At 37.4% G+C, this 14,944-nt stretch overlaps 1 protein-coding gene across 6 annotated transcripts in view; it reads left to right on the top strand.

The window, feature by feature from the left end:
* The window catches only part of AASDHPPT (aminoadipate-semialdehyde dehydrogenase-phosphopantetheinyl transferase), a 30,896-nt gene extending 19,678 nt beyond the window's left edge, over positions 1-11,218 (top strand). For 5 of the 6 annotated variants that reach the window (XM_064409376.1, XM_064409378.1, XM_064409379.1 and 2 more), the window contains exons 5-6: positions 2,548-2,625; positions 7,381-11,218. In XM_064409376.1, the coding sequence (XP_064265446.1) occupies positions 2,548-2,625; positions 7,381-7,539 (237 nt within the window). In that variant the 3' untranslated portion in view covers positions 7,540-11,218. Of the gene's footprint in view, positions 1-2,547; positions 2,626-2,715; positions 5,013-7,380 lie in introns of those variants that run through there. The other variant, XM_064409377.1, reaches the window with a different exon arrangement.
* The last annotated feature ends 3,726 nt before the right edge of the window (positions 11,219-14,944 follow it).

Genomic DNA, 14,944 nt, shown 5'->3' with positions numbered 1-14,944 from the left:
ATGACTTCTGGTTTATAGAAAGGAATCTTAATAGAACAATCTCCACACCCTGAAGGAATTCTATAGGATTGTCCTCTTTTGTTAATAATCTATTTCCATTTAAGATACTAATTTTATAAGCTGGTGTAGCAGTATCTCCAGGGAAACAAGCTGATCCACTGTTTTTTATAGTTTCAGTATGTTTCATTAATTCCATTGCTTAAGGTTTTTGCTGGCCACTAGTAAAGGCCAGGAAAGATGTTCCTTTCTGTATTTCATTTGGATTTACATTGCTCTGAAACAGCAAAGATAGATGAAGGACATAGTTTATGTTTTATTGTAAGATGCTGAAAACTCTCTTGTGACCATAGAAGATAAATGAAATAAATGAAATGGAACTTTTTTCATTTACTGTTCATTGGGCAGGGTCTCTGCAGGGAAGGTCTATCTAAACAATCACTGCCTGTTAAATGCAGCTTTGAACTGAAAAAAAACATTATTTTCCTAACAATGTGTGAAATAGTATCTATAATATGTTTTTCGTTGAACAAACAAGAAGTAATATAAGTTGACCTCATGAAAAGATAAGTCTGTGCTTAAAGCTGTTTGTAGGCTTCTGATTACAGGTGTAAGCAACTGCTGAATGTGCTGTACTGTGCCCTCTGTTCTTGACCTGTGCCCTCTGTCTTTGACGTCTTGGACATGCAAAAAAAATGAAAGAAGGGTGGGAAATGAAGTACTTAAAAAGGGAATGTATTAATTTTTCTATCTAGAAGAACACAAAAAGCTGCCACCCACAACTACAGAAGAGGTTTAGCAATACCTGATCAAGCATCTAGTATTCATAGTCTTTCTTATTTTTGAGGAAGTTACGGAAATGTGCACACTAACTACAAGTGGTTACCTCTGAGATAGCATTCTTTATGCTTGACTTACTTTCAGTTTTGTATCCTAGTAAAGGAGTGGAAAACCCAGTAAAATACCCCATAGGAAGTATATTTATAGCTCTTGCAGTCATATAAAGTACTGCTTATTCTGTAGGTTTATTAGTTTTTATTATAGTAATTATTTTTTTAATCTAGACAGAATCATTATCTTACTAGTACTTTGCAGAAAGGTATGACAACACAAGCTTGATTTATTTATTTTTTTTTAAGTAGGTGAGGGTTCTAAATTTACTGCTAAAGCTATCAAATGGGCACAGTTTTGGTGCTGAAGAGATTGAAGTAAAACCATAATTCTATCTCCTCACCAGCACCTCTCAGCCAAGGCTCCCTGTTTGCCAGACATATCCCCCAACCTTACAGGTGTAGTGGTGCTGCACATGACTGGAGCAGCTGCTGCCTTGGCTGAGTTGGGCTGAGTAGATTTGAGCTGAGCAGCTTGGCTTTTTTAAAATATATATATATATATATAGATATATATGCATGCACAGGGCTGTTTTGGAATCACAGAAATTGTATCCTGGCAACTGAAGCCTTTGAAAATTCTGTATAGTAGATGAACTGTAGAAAAGCCCGATGCACACTGACACCATTGTTCTAAAAGGCATTTTGCTTAGTTTAAAAGGGGAGAAAAATGAGGCAACCAACAACCTGTCAGAGGAAATAGGAGGAAATCAGGGTGCTTTCTTTATATTATAATATAGTGCTGTTAGAATATTTCCCAAGGAAGCCACAATTGGAGATTCAGTCTTAAGTCCCAGGAGAAAATCCCAATGACTCTAATTTTCAAATTAATGGCAATAATGGATCATCTTCCTAGGTAAAATTCTTGTTATTCTTGATTTCTAGTTTAGAAATTACATTAAAACTGTAGAATAAATAATCAGGGCAAATTTTATTTCATCCCCTTAGATATATGTATTTTTAAAAATCAAAGAAATCATGGCTTGGCTATGGAATAAGCATTATTCAGAAACAGTAAATGTCTTTGTTGTTCTTTTTCCTGAAATCGTTTAGGATAAATTTTTAGTCTTTCTAGAAGAAAACGCTTTCAAACCAAACTATTAAATAGGTAAAAAACTATATTACTAAATATATAGCTTTACATATAAAAATATTGATCATATTTATACATAGCAGTACTCAGACTATGTCAGGAATTCAAAGCTGTGCTTTTACATGCTGTCTGAAGCCAAGAGGGAGAGAGTCATGGGTTTAAGTTTACACTGACATCACTGTTTTTCAGAATACTTTCTTGAGGTTCACAGTTCATCTCACTGGAAAAGGATAGCTAAGATGGGTTATATGGTTTTGGCCTTAGAAGGGACTGGTAAAGTAATGCTTAGATCACAAACTTGAATGCAAATATCTACAAATGGGTAAGGTGGTGGTAACCTATAGTAATCTGTCCTCAGCCCTGTGAGCATTTTAATGTGTCTGCATCATTGAGCTCTCCAACAAAACTGCTGAAAAGTACTATTGCTTTTTGAATGTCATTATTTTAAAGTATTTTAAATGATCTTGTGCTATTGTTCTGAACCATACTGTAAACACTTATATAGTCTATACTCTGGAAACTGAGTAAAGAAAATGTATTTACATTGCCATTTTTCATCTTTACCAGGAAACCCGCTTGGATGACAATCATCATGTTGCAGTGGCACTTGGGAAACAGGAGGGATTTGTACAGAAGGATTCTGATGTAAGGAATTGTGAAGTAGTGTCATCTCTTGCTGATCACTTGAACATAAACTTACACTGCAGCAACTACACTGTGTCATCTCATACACAGGACCAAGAAGAAGGCTTATCTTAGGCGTGGTATTAACCAGAACCAAGCAGTGTTACTGAAATGTTTCCTGTAGTTCTGTTATGCCTGTTTCAGGAAAGGTCTGTGAAGGAGAAATCGTTTCAGAGGACAGCAGCAGATAATGACAAGTCTGTAATGCATGTATTTAATGTGTTCATTCAAGAGAAGATTAAGTAATTTTTGTCACGGCCTGCTAGTACTTATATGGGAAAGATGGTTTTCACAGAGGGAAATGGAAACAGTGAGCCAATCTGGACTGCTAAACTTGTGTAACACCTCACCAAGTTGATTATAGTGGGGGACTGTCATTGCGTGTATCCCATAGCAGATCCATCGCTCAAACACCATTATGACAAGATAACCCTTGAGACAAGTAGCAACAACCAACAGATGGGAAGAACAATAGTGTTAGTCTTCATTCCATGTGGTGTCTCTGTAGAGAGAAAGAGAAAAACTGCTTAAAAGATTTTCATGATTTTCTGTGTAATTTAAAACATACCTCAGTCATGAAAATAGCAATAAAAGTCAAATTTAAGGAACAGGCAGATTGGCAAGTTGTAGCCAAAACAGCCAGACAGTCAACAAATGAGAGTGTGACAAATTGCCAGATTTTTCTCTTCCATTGTAGTTGCTCACAAGAAAATTGGTTAGTTGTTTTCTGTTATTTAGATACAAAGATTCTACCAGGAACTAGAAAAAAAAAAAAAATTAATATAGGAATGGATAAAAGCACGGAAGTGGTAATGAACACTATCTATCGTGGTAACAGAGTCTATGTTTGTGGATAAGAAAGGGATGCAGACCTTTTAACTAGTATTGGTTAGATTGAGAAAAAGAGGTATTGAACTCCCTTTGAGGATATACTGGGATAAATCAGTGGACAATTTTTTTTTAAAGAAATTATGGGCATTTTTTTTAGCAGGACATACTTAAGTTCCTGGTGGGGTTGCACATTATCTTTCTGACAGGAACACTGATAATTCTTGGTCTGAGGTTAAAAGAAGGTGGCTGTTATTTTGAAAGACAATTACCTAAGCATTCTACAAGAATGCAGGAGTTCTACGTATTGATCTTCACCATCATGGTTACTTACCTTAAATGTACCATAGAAAAAATAGTCATGATGTCAAAGGTTATGATGAAAAAGTCTTTGACTTGAGAGTCTCAAAGGCTTACTTGTCCACTGACTAAATTTATGATGGCCCAAATTTCATTACTTCAGTTCAATGAAGAAAGGTCACTTTAAGCAGAACAAGAGAGCATTCTGACACTCCCCAGTAAGGAAATTAAGTGAAAATTTATGTACTGTTGCATTGTGCCTTTTTAGGCCTCCTTCTAACAGGAACATGATAAAAATGAAAGTTGCCTTCTCTCTTTTTAGAAGAACCATAAAAATTATTCTATTTATTACTAGGTGTGTTGAAAGAAAAAGTTGTTCATTCTAGCTTAACATGTGTATAAATGTTACCCAGATGTTTTAGGATGTCAGTGTTTGTGTCTGTTGCCTCTACAATTGCAGAAGTAATTCATTATGGGCTGCTTGCAAAACATCTATTTTCAGCTTTCTTCACAAAAGGATGGCATGTACCTACAATTCCCAGGAAAGACTAATTGTTATGTCAATGTACTGTAATTAAAAATCTCTGGTGTCAAGAATTTCCTTAAAATGCTAGTGACTGCTAAATGCTTGAGGAAACAGAATGTTTATCTGTGCTCTTAGCCTAGATCTAGACATTTATCTGAGGCTAGTCTCAATAAAAGATGGCTGCATTTAAAATTCTTTATAAATCCTGTGTAGGATATAGTGTCTTCTGTCTGTTGCTTGCTGTACTTCACAAAAGTTGTGATGCATTCAGTCAGGACACACTTCCTTCAGACAAGCACGTGCTGAAGTTCAGACTACATCTGTTAACAGCTGCTTAGCTGAGAGGCTTGGTTCGTATTTGGTATTCATCTGTAATGTCACTTGCGTGGGTCTAGGCACCATTCCTGCAGCTTTACCAAAATGTCAGAGGAGCAGAAATGTCTCACCACCCTGTCACTTATGTAAGGACATAAAGTGAGAGGCAGCTCAATCTTTTTTTCTTTCAGTCTGCATTGACAGCTAAGAGTTCTTCTGTGTTGTTACAACAAGCACAAACCATTTTGTTGTCTCTGCATTTATTTTTAACAGTAGCCTATTGTTCAAATACTGAAGTGGAGAATTTTTGCTTTTTGCCTATTTACTGACCTACCTTCACCGATGTGACAGAAGGGGATAACAAAATCCTCAAAATTGACCTTGGACTGAGTCACCTCCAGCACTTGGATGTAAGCAAGGAAGGGTCTACAAGGCACAGTTATGAACAAGTTCCCCGACTCTTCTCCTGAAACTCAAAGTGCTGAAGTGCCTCTGAGGTGCCTGTATACCAGTGCACCCAGGATGAAGAATAAACATGACGAGTCACAGATCTGTCTGTGGCTGCAGGGTTCCAACAGCATGAGATGGTGGAGTTCAGGATCCTAGGGCAGTGAGGATGACACACAACCCTTAACATGAGAGCAAACTTTTTCCTCCCCGAATGACAAAGAGGGGTCCTGTGGGATAAGGCATCAGAGGAAAGCTGAGCCCAAGAAAGCTGCTTAACTTTCAAGGATCATCTCCTCCACTCTCAAGAGAGTTCTATCTCACTGCATATGAAGTCAGGCAAAAAGGCCAGGAGGTCTGCATGGATGAACAGGGAGCTCCTGGCCAAATGTGGACATAGAAAGGGAAGCATACAGAGGGTGGGAGCAAGGATGGGTAACATGAGAAGAAACCAGAAATACTATTTGAGCATCCAGAGATGAAGTTTAAATTCTATTTGGGCTTTAGCTTTTTAATCTGACCAGGGATACTTCTGTAAGTGCAAAGAAGCCAAGGGGGAAGGGTTTTACTCAATAAGACAAATGTTGAAAGAGGCTGAGATGCTGAATGCCACCTTTGCATCAGTATTTAGTAGCAAGGCTGGATGTCAGGAATCCCAGGTTGCAGGGATGAAAGAGGAAGGAGCAAGGAAGATGCGTCCTTGGAGGAAAAGGATTAGGTCAGGGAATGCTTGAGCAAACTGGATGGGTGTAAGTCAGTAATATTTATGGGATACAGCTGTCATTGCAAGGCCCCTCTCAATAATCTTTTGTTGATCATGGGGACTGGGAGAAGTGCCTGAAGACTGGAAGAAAACATGGAGGAAGGAGGACCCAGGCAATTACAGGTCTGACAGATTCACTGTGATTGCTGGAAAGGCGGTAGAACAGCTAGTGCTGAACACCAGTCCTGAACACCATTTCCAGGCACAGCAAGAACAAAGAAATCATCAGGACTAGTCAGCCTACCTTTGCCCAGAGAAAATCATGCTCAACCAACTTGGTAAATTTCTGCCATGAAATGACTGGCCTGGTAGATGAGGTTAGAGCAATGGTTAATTGTCTACCTGTATTTCACTACCTTCTGTCTCTGGCACCTTCTGTGTCTCATAACATCCTCCTAGAAAAATAGTGAGAGCTGGGTAAGCAGACAGTGAGGTGTATTGGAAACTGGCTGAACGTTTGGGCCCAGGGTGTGGTGATGGAGGTGCAAAGTCTGGTTGGTGGCCAGTTACCAGTGCTGTGCCCCAGGGGTCAGTACTGGGTCCAGTCCTGTGTAAGATTTTCTTTAATGAACTGGATGATGGTGCAGTGCACCCTCAGCAGGTTTGCTGGTGGCACCAAACTGGGAGGAGTGGCTGATACACCAGAGGGCTGTAGTGCCAGAGAGACCCTGACAGGCTCATCAAAAATGAGTCAGTTTGCCTGGTGTACTGAGTGACACCACTGCAGAGGAGCCCTACAGTATTTTATGAAATATTGAACATTAAGAATAGGTCGCTCCAGCAAATGCCCATTTAAAAGAATCAGCTTTATTTATGTTTGATTCATGCAGGCTGTACTATCTGCCCTGCTGTCTGCAAACAATTACATTTGGAGATGGCATACAGCAGGCTGCACAGTAGTGTGCTCAACAAAAAAAAAAACCCAAATTTTTTTCTTCTTTGAAATGTGATTTTTTTTTTTTTTACTTGGAGTGACGAACCAAACATGGAGAGTGTGACACCATCATCTCTAATATCTCAGTCCACATTTAATTGGTTTTAACATGGGGAATTGCGGGTTGATTGTGACCACTTCAGTGTTTAAGTAGCACTTGAGTCTGAGAGAAGCATGCAAAACATGACTGCTGGTATAAAAATGAGTACAAACAGGCACACCTAGTGGAATAAATCCTCACACAATTGTCTCAAATAGTGGTACCTGCTGAAGAATGAAGTACAATTTTTTTGATGGTGCTCTTCCTCTTCTTTACTGGACTTAAACAGTCTTTATGTCATGCTTGCAGCATTCTGTAGCCTTTGTTCCATCAGTTTTGTGAAGTGTGTTTCAACAAAAAGCTTGATTTTTCTGTGTGGCCTGTTACATGCTTCTAATAGTTACTGCATAGCCTAAATGAAGGGGAAGTGACATTAGTTTCAAATATAGACTGTCTTCTTTCTTCTTCAGTAAGCAATGTGTAGTTTAAATGTGACAGAGAATTTTAAAGGAAGAAAATTGATATTTATTGATTAATGTTATGCTAATATCTGTTTTCTTTAGGTCCATTCCCTGGAGCCTAACCAACCGCAATTTACAGTATTGACTTTTGAAGATTTAGTTGCATCTGGTATTCCTGTCGCACCTGAGGATTCTGCATATTGGGACAATTTCTGTTCAAAGCAGGAGGGTCCAGTGAAACAGAGTTCACATTCAAGATAAGACTGTGTATAAGAAAGAGAAACTTGTCAAAGTTCTTATGCTGTTACCCTGTTTAATTTGAAGTATGGGAATAAGTGCACATATGTAAATTAAATGTACCTTTCCCTATTTAAGCTGACAACCTCATTTTCATGGCGCTGCGTTGGAATTGTAAGGAAGACATGTTTCCTTACTGAAGGAATTCTGAATGAGAAGCCTAAATCAGCCTTTTTGCATCTCCTCACCTGTGGTTCTTACATTTCAGTAGTTATCCAGGCTAGGAGCAGAAAGCAGTTGTACAATAATGTTGTTTATTAGTGAACAAGTGTTTAGTATATAAAAATGAATTTATGGTGAAGCTTAAATTATGATACTGCTTTTTCTCTTACAAAAATTATTCATTTATTCTCAGATGGACAAATTAAAAAAATTACACAAATTCTTATGCTGTACAGCACTTGGTCTTTGTGTAATGTCAGGCTGAAAAGGTCTGTAGTAGTCTTGGAGCTACATGTGTGCAAAAATAGTATGAGACAGGGAATTACCTTGCAAATATTTCATAGTCTTTTCACTTCTTATCTTTGTTAATTAAAGTTTCCTGTACACAACTCAGTATTTGTCTTTTAACAGTTCTTTTTTTTTATTTTTTTCCTCAGCAATAGATGCAAGCCAAGCAGCAGTTCAGTTTTCCTAGGTTTGCATTTGCATCAGTCATGAGGGGAGCCGAAAGAAAAAAACAAAGCTATTTACTTTTTTCCAAATAGTCTTGTAACATCTAATGACACAACATTTTACTGTCCTAATATCAAATCAAGTTTTCTGGAGATCTGTAGATCTCAAGTGCACATCTAGAATATTTTGTCTTCTTTTTCAAAATTAGTCCTGTTTTGTGCCATTACTTCTCAATCTTCTTTCTAGAAATCATAGATGCAATGTGGTCCATCTAAATTTAAGAAAACGCTGAACAGAATGATCTTTGCGCAAAGATAATTACCTTCTATCCTACAGTTAAACATAGATTTTCAGTGGGGGTTGTGTACAACTAGTTTGCACCCTGTATTCTGGTGTACACCATGAAAAGGAGTATCTGCTTGTAGAGTAACCACTGAATCTATGCCTTATTACAAAGATGAAGAAAATTTTGTGAGAGAGGATGATTGTTACAACTATTATACGAGCATTTGGAGTTCTGAACTCCACTGAATAATTCTGAATTCAAACATGCTGCTAAACTCTCCTGCTTCCATTGCTGATTAATTTTTTTTCCATTTCTGTGAGTCTCTCATCCTGCATGCTAATCATAGTTTTTCATGTTTTGCTTTTTGTTCCCCTCCAAAACTGCAAATCAGTGAAGCAATGACTCTTCCCTCCAGTCTCCACAGGGGCTAAATTAAATGTTCAGTAACTTCAAATCTGAAGTTTAACAAAATACAGAATATTTTATATACAAATTCCAAGTAATGTATTCCAGATTTTTAGTCTTTTAGAAATATGAAATTCAACTTGCAATAAATAATTTGCAATCCACAGAGGTTCAGTGTATGCCAGTCAGTAACTCGACCCATCAATTGCAGCTTTGCCAGGCAGTTTGAAGTTGCCAATTTTTTTGCTAGGACAATGAATCAAACTGCAAATATGGGATGAGCTGAGTAGAAGAATTTCCAATCTAGATTTCTGAGGATAAGAGAATTAATGTCATATTAGAGATTAGTTATTTTTGTATGAAAGCAGTGTCTCAAACCAGAAATTTTCTTTCATTGGAAAGAGTTTTAAAAGTATTAATGAAATTATTTATATTCTTGTGCTTGCATGTAAGTAGAGGAGAAGCCAATTTTGTTAAATTAGAAAATTCTGCTTGGTTTTCTTGCAAGAAATATGATAGTTTTCAAGACTGTGTCTAATTAGAAAGAGTTTGTTTTGGTTAGTTTTCTGTGAAGTAAAATCTTAGTTCAGAGTGGTTCATAAAGAATTTTCTAGAAGACTGCAGTTTTTCACAATGTGATTTTTTTCTGTGTCTTTTAATTTACACTGAACTCTTTGAAAAATAAGGTTAATCTCTTTTTTAATTTTAATAGCAATAAGGGTAGGTGATGGTAATGCCTTTTGGAGAGCCACTTGAGCCAGGTTGTTTCATGTCAGTGCAAATGGACACGATTGTTATAGTTGCTTTTACCTCAGTGGGAAAGAGCCAGCTGGATCGTTACGGAATTTTTGACTAAAAGCATGCTAATAAAAGGCCAGCAGGACATTCTGACTCCTTAGGAATGTGAATGATCCTTCTTGAAGTCAGAAGTAAGTTTTTCTGGATATCTGTGCTGTGGAGGCACATACTGAAATAAGTTGTTAGTGTGTACAAATAAATTAATTTAATTTCACAGTAAAAAAGATACATTTCTTTTTTAATTCACCCTCACACTTTTTGCTGATAAAAATATAATTGAGCCTTTTCTCCACACAAGGCCACAGCACTGACTTACTTGCATTTCTACAGAATACAGTCCTAATGGCCACAGAGTCCCTCTGCCATCTGAGAACAGCTCCAGCTTCCCTCGCTAGGTCAAGTTGTTGGCCCAGTCCAGAGCAGGTGAGCTGACCTTTGCTGTCTCCCATCATTCTTCTGTCCCATTTACATCTAAAAGCCTCAGGGCCTTTCATTTCCTTCTCCAGAGCTCCATTCCTTCATCTGTTTTGTTTTCTGCATAGTGTCTTTAACGTAGCTTTACCACATGCCTGTGAGGGTAAGGAGCTGTAAAAACACAAGCTCTGCTGCACATGAGCCTTTCCCAGCAGTGGCTGCAGCTGGGTAGACTTTTTCCCTATGGAACAGCATTGACCTGTCCTCCCGTTTCTCAAATTCTCACTTTTCGGTCTTAGACTAGATCCTAGGCTGTCCTAGGTGGCATATCAACACAGTGTTTCTGAGAAGTATTGATGAAGTCTCCAACCAAAAAATAAATTCTAAAAGTTTTGGTCTTCAGTGAAAAGATTGTTGAAAGTGAATAGATGTGTTTTAGTTTGGACTTGTTCAAAACTTTTTGTATCTTACATCAAAAATGGTTGAATGGATTAGGAACTTGAGGAGGTAAAACTGGGTTCAAGGCAGTTATTAACTCCGTGACAAGAGACGGGTGCCATTTGATGTGAAAATCTGTAACTTAAAAGTGGACCATGTGAGTTCACTCAGTCTGTAAACTTACACAAGATGTAGACTGTTACTATCTCTTGGGATCAAGGCCACTGATGTTAATCAACTATGCTCATCTTAGACAAGAAATCAGAGATGTATCAACAGAAGTAATGTATATAAGGTTGTTGTATGTGTGCTCTGGGAAACATCCAGGCCACAGCTCAGCCTTAAACAACTGTCTTTACCCAAGACACTGTAATAAGATGATTTGCAAAAAAGTTGAAAAGATGGTTATGCAAGTCAGCATAGAATGCCCTTGGTTGGAGCTTTACAAGATTATAGTGCTACATTCCACAAAGAAGATAAGTGGTTCTCAGCAGAATTTATGCAACCATGTCTAAAACAGCAATTGAGACTGTCAGCCTTAACTGCTGCCTAATTCTGCAGGTGAGCTTCATTATCCTCCAAAATTCAGTTAGTTTTGATTACTTCACTCTTTGTAGAAAATGTAAGCATGAAAATAAATTCTGAATTTTCAAGGGAGACAGCATTTGAAATAAGGAGGTTTTTTTTTTTAAAAAGTCATTTTTTGTAATATGTTATTTTCTTGCTTTGCACATGCAGATCTTTATGGCCAGACTCTGTATATGAATCCTGTTTCTTCTGAGATTGGGTATATTTTCTTTACTGCAAGAAAATATGGACTATTTTGTATTTGTGGTTATTTTATATTGCTATTACTTAGAATGAGACACAGGTAAGATTATTGAAACACTTGTCTAGCACTCCTTTGGTATCTTGGAAACAAATTGTGGGACCATGAAACTGTACACTCTTAATGACATCCTTTGGATAAATCATGAAGCCATGGTTTGGACCAGTTCTCCACTACTTAGCTTTTTCCAATTTTAATTTTATAATGTGCAACCTAGTTTCTGAGAAATAGGACATAATATTGGTGCATTCTGTGCTGGAGCGTTTCTCATCTTGTGGTCGAAACTGGCATCCTGTGAAGTTTAACACTCTTAGGAAGATGCACATTTTCAAATACAAGATTACAGTGCTGCCCAGTGTTGCTTAAAATGAAATTTCTGAAGATTTGTTTTTTAATTAGGACATGGAACACAAATGTTTTTAGGCTGTAGTAGGAGCTTCTTCCCACAGAAAAAAGTTCTTTTACTTGCACAAGACTTTTCTTTAAAACATGTGGAAACCTGTTTTGTATGTATAAGTGATTTAAACAGTAAGGAAATGGGTATTTCAATTGAAACACATCTTCTGTTTTCCAACACCTTTTAGAGTACTTCAAAGGTTTTCTAGGATGCTTGCCAGATATGTCCTCGGGATTTAGTGATGCCTTTTGACATTTGGGGCAGGAGCACCAAGATTCCCAGCATAACCAAGATGGAATGCCAGACCAATAGACAATGCCAGAACTTGGAAGGACTTAAAGAGCTTTGATAATAGTAACACTATACTTATAAATGGCAAAGCTCTGAAGGGATTGTATGAGTTTTCTTGAGGTTCGTACTTTTAAAGTTGTACAAATGTCTCACTTTGGACTTGGTAATTACCTTATAAACATAGGCATGTAAGTCTAGTCAGATATTCCACAGGAGCACTGAGATTTTCATTGCAAAGTTGCCCCTTTTTTGTTAAAACATCTGAGTAGACAGGTGTCTCATTTCTGTCCTGTTTCTGTGTGTGTTGGTGTTTCTCGTGCTGTGCCCTTGGTACCATAGGACTTCTAACACACCCACCTGAGGTACTTTTGCTGCAACAACTTTCAGTGGGGCTAGTCCCAGCATGCTGACAATTCCTGCTGTCAAGGTTGTCTTTGTTTTCATTTGAGAAGAAAATGTATTGGTACCATTACCAAACTCTAGTAAATTAATGGAAGATATGAGTAAAGAAATTGCATGTAAATACTTAAATACTGTAATGCAAATGATGAAAAGTAAACATAACAGAAAAGGTATACTAATGCTAGCTTTTAACTCACAGAAGTTCTTAGTTTTCCTTTGTTCTAAGTACTCAAAGCAGCTGAACTTGCTTCAATCCTATTATTTGCATTTCTGGGGTATTTTTGCCCTCAAGGTTAAATAGTAGCATCTGTGTTACAACTTCAAGTCCTGGCTAAGAGTTCCCAGTTGTGAGTTTCTCTTGTCCCTGTAGCTTAATGTTTCCAGACTTGGTTCAATGTTCTAAAAAATTGCTTTCCTTTAATCATGAAATAGGCTGAAGTTCACCCAAGTAGCCAGTCAGATCCACTTAATCCCTGGGAATCTTTGTCCAGAGACAGAAATGAGGAGCTTGGTGTGCCCTGCTTCAGCAGCCTGGTGCTGCTTGAGCAGGCAGTGGTTTCTCAGCTGTTGGATGTGACACTGGTTTGCTCAGAGGAGGGGAGGATGTGCTCCTGCTGCAGGGGCTCTAAAGCTGCTGCCTGGTTTCTGGAATTACCTCACTCACCTGAGTGATATTGCTGCTTGGTGTCAATGAGTATCAAACTCTCCGTGGCGTGACTGTTTAGATTTTTTGTTTTGCAGTGTTGGAGTTAAATATTCTGCTCCATTAATTTGCTACTACCTGTTTTCACCATTGTTTTCAGTTTTTGCCTTTGTATCAATATACTGCTGGTTTTGGCTTTAAGGTATCAAGATAGCAATCTTAATAACTAGTGCAGAAGGGAAATGCAATAAGACTAGCAAAAATATTAATAACCTTCATAAAAATGATTAAAGATTTTATATGTATCATTGCATGTTATATGTAGTAAGCTGTATATGTAATATTTTACCATAATAATTTCATAAATGTATTATGTATTTATTAAAGTGGACTTCTATATGTATGCACACGCTGCTTTACAGTATCTTATCTTTCAATTAAGCACAGGTCTGTGTTATCCTCTGCAAATAAGTAAGTACACAAATACTCATTTGTTGTTTTTCATCATAGGGGGATATTGATATATTTAAATTATTCCCTGTTGAAATAACTTGGGGTTTGCATTTAAAACAGCACACAAGCAAAAATAAAAAAATGCCTTGAAAATATTTTCTCTTTAAAGTGAATACCCTATGTTTTCTCAGCCTCAGCAGCAAAGTTTTCAGTAATTTATCACAGCTGCCATCAGGTGAGTGGATTCTCAATCCTTCTATCTGTTGTACAGTGTGCTCCTCATCCTAATTGAGAGCTTTTGTGAAAGGCACAGTGAACTACTTATTCAGTGAGGTCACTGGTCTCTTTGTTAGAGAAATGGAATTTTCCTGCAGTTATTAAGTTCAAACACTGTTTACTGAATAGAATAATATTCTCAGCAGCAGTGTTTACTACCTGCATAAAAGCATTTTGTTAATCTTGTGATGGTTACGTGGTCTACAATTAATTAGCTGCCTGTACAACATTAGGAAAATGTATTAGATTAATTTTGTATAGTAAAACTGTGGGTAGAGGTTGTACTTTGGTGTTGTATTTCCACATATCACAATTACTCTTCTCATGTGAGTAAAAACAGTGTATTACAAAGAGACTGATCTTTCTGATATCATTGTTTCTGCCTAATTGCTTGTTAGGATCTTTGGAGTATTTGCTTTGTTCATTTAGAATGTTTTCCGTAGAGTGCAATAGGATATTTATTTGCATTTCAACTCTAGCAGTCAGACTACTCCTGTTTGCAGAAATCATTGCTATGTCTTGGTCACTTTTTGGGATAAAACAAGAAAATAACAGATTGCTGATTGCAAGAAGCACATTGGTTTCAGTTGGATTGGATAAAGTCAGATGTGCTGGCCATAGGGCTATGTAGCACTGCTTGTCTAAATGCCTTTAAGAAATCAGAAAATGGAAGGGAGGGAGGGATGTCAGATGAAAGCAATAATTCCTCCTAAAGGACTGCTGAAAGAGTGAAGACCTCCTGAATGTGGTAGGAATTCTAAAACACATATGATTTATTTATAGAAGCCAGTTCAGAAGTCTTCTAATAGAATGATTATGGTTTTGGTTTTGTTGGGGTTTTTTTGGAGCAACAGCAGTTGAAGTGCAGCATTAATTGGATTGAGTTGTTTAGTTTGTACAAACAGGCTTTTAAAAGCAAGTGAAAATTCAGTTCCATTAGAATTTAAATGTGTTGATGCAAGTATCTGTTTGCTACGTTGATACGGATATGTAGAGTACACACATATGCATATGCATATATATACACACACATAATCAGCCTTACTAGAACTAGAAACCAACCCCATCTTTATTAACTCTGTAACAAGGAAGTGTCAGAGAAGTGCTTCAAGGGTGGGTAAT

Source organism: Passer domesticus, chromosome 2 (assembly GCF_036417665.1).
Source record: "Passer domesticus isolate bPasDom1 chromosome 2, bPasDom1.hap1, whole genome shotgun sequence".
Lineage (NCBI taxonomy): Eukaryota > Metazoa > Chordata > Aves > Passeriformes > Passeridae > Passer > Passer domesticus.
Note: the sequence above shows the minus strand (reverse complement) of the source record. Positions and strands in the feature narration are given on the sequence as shown.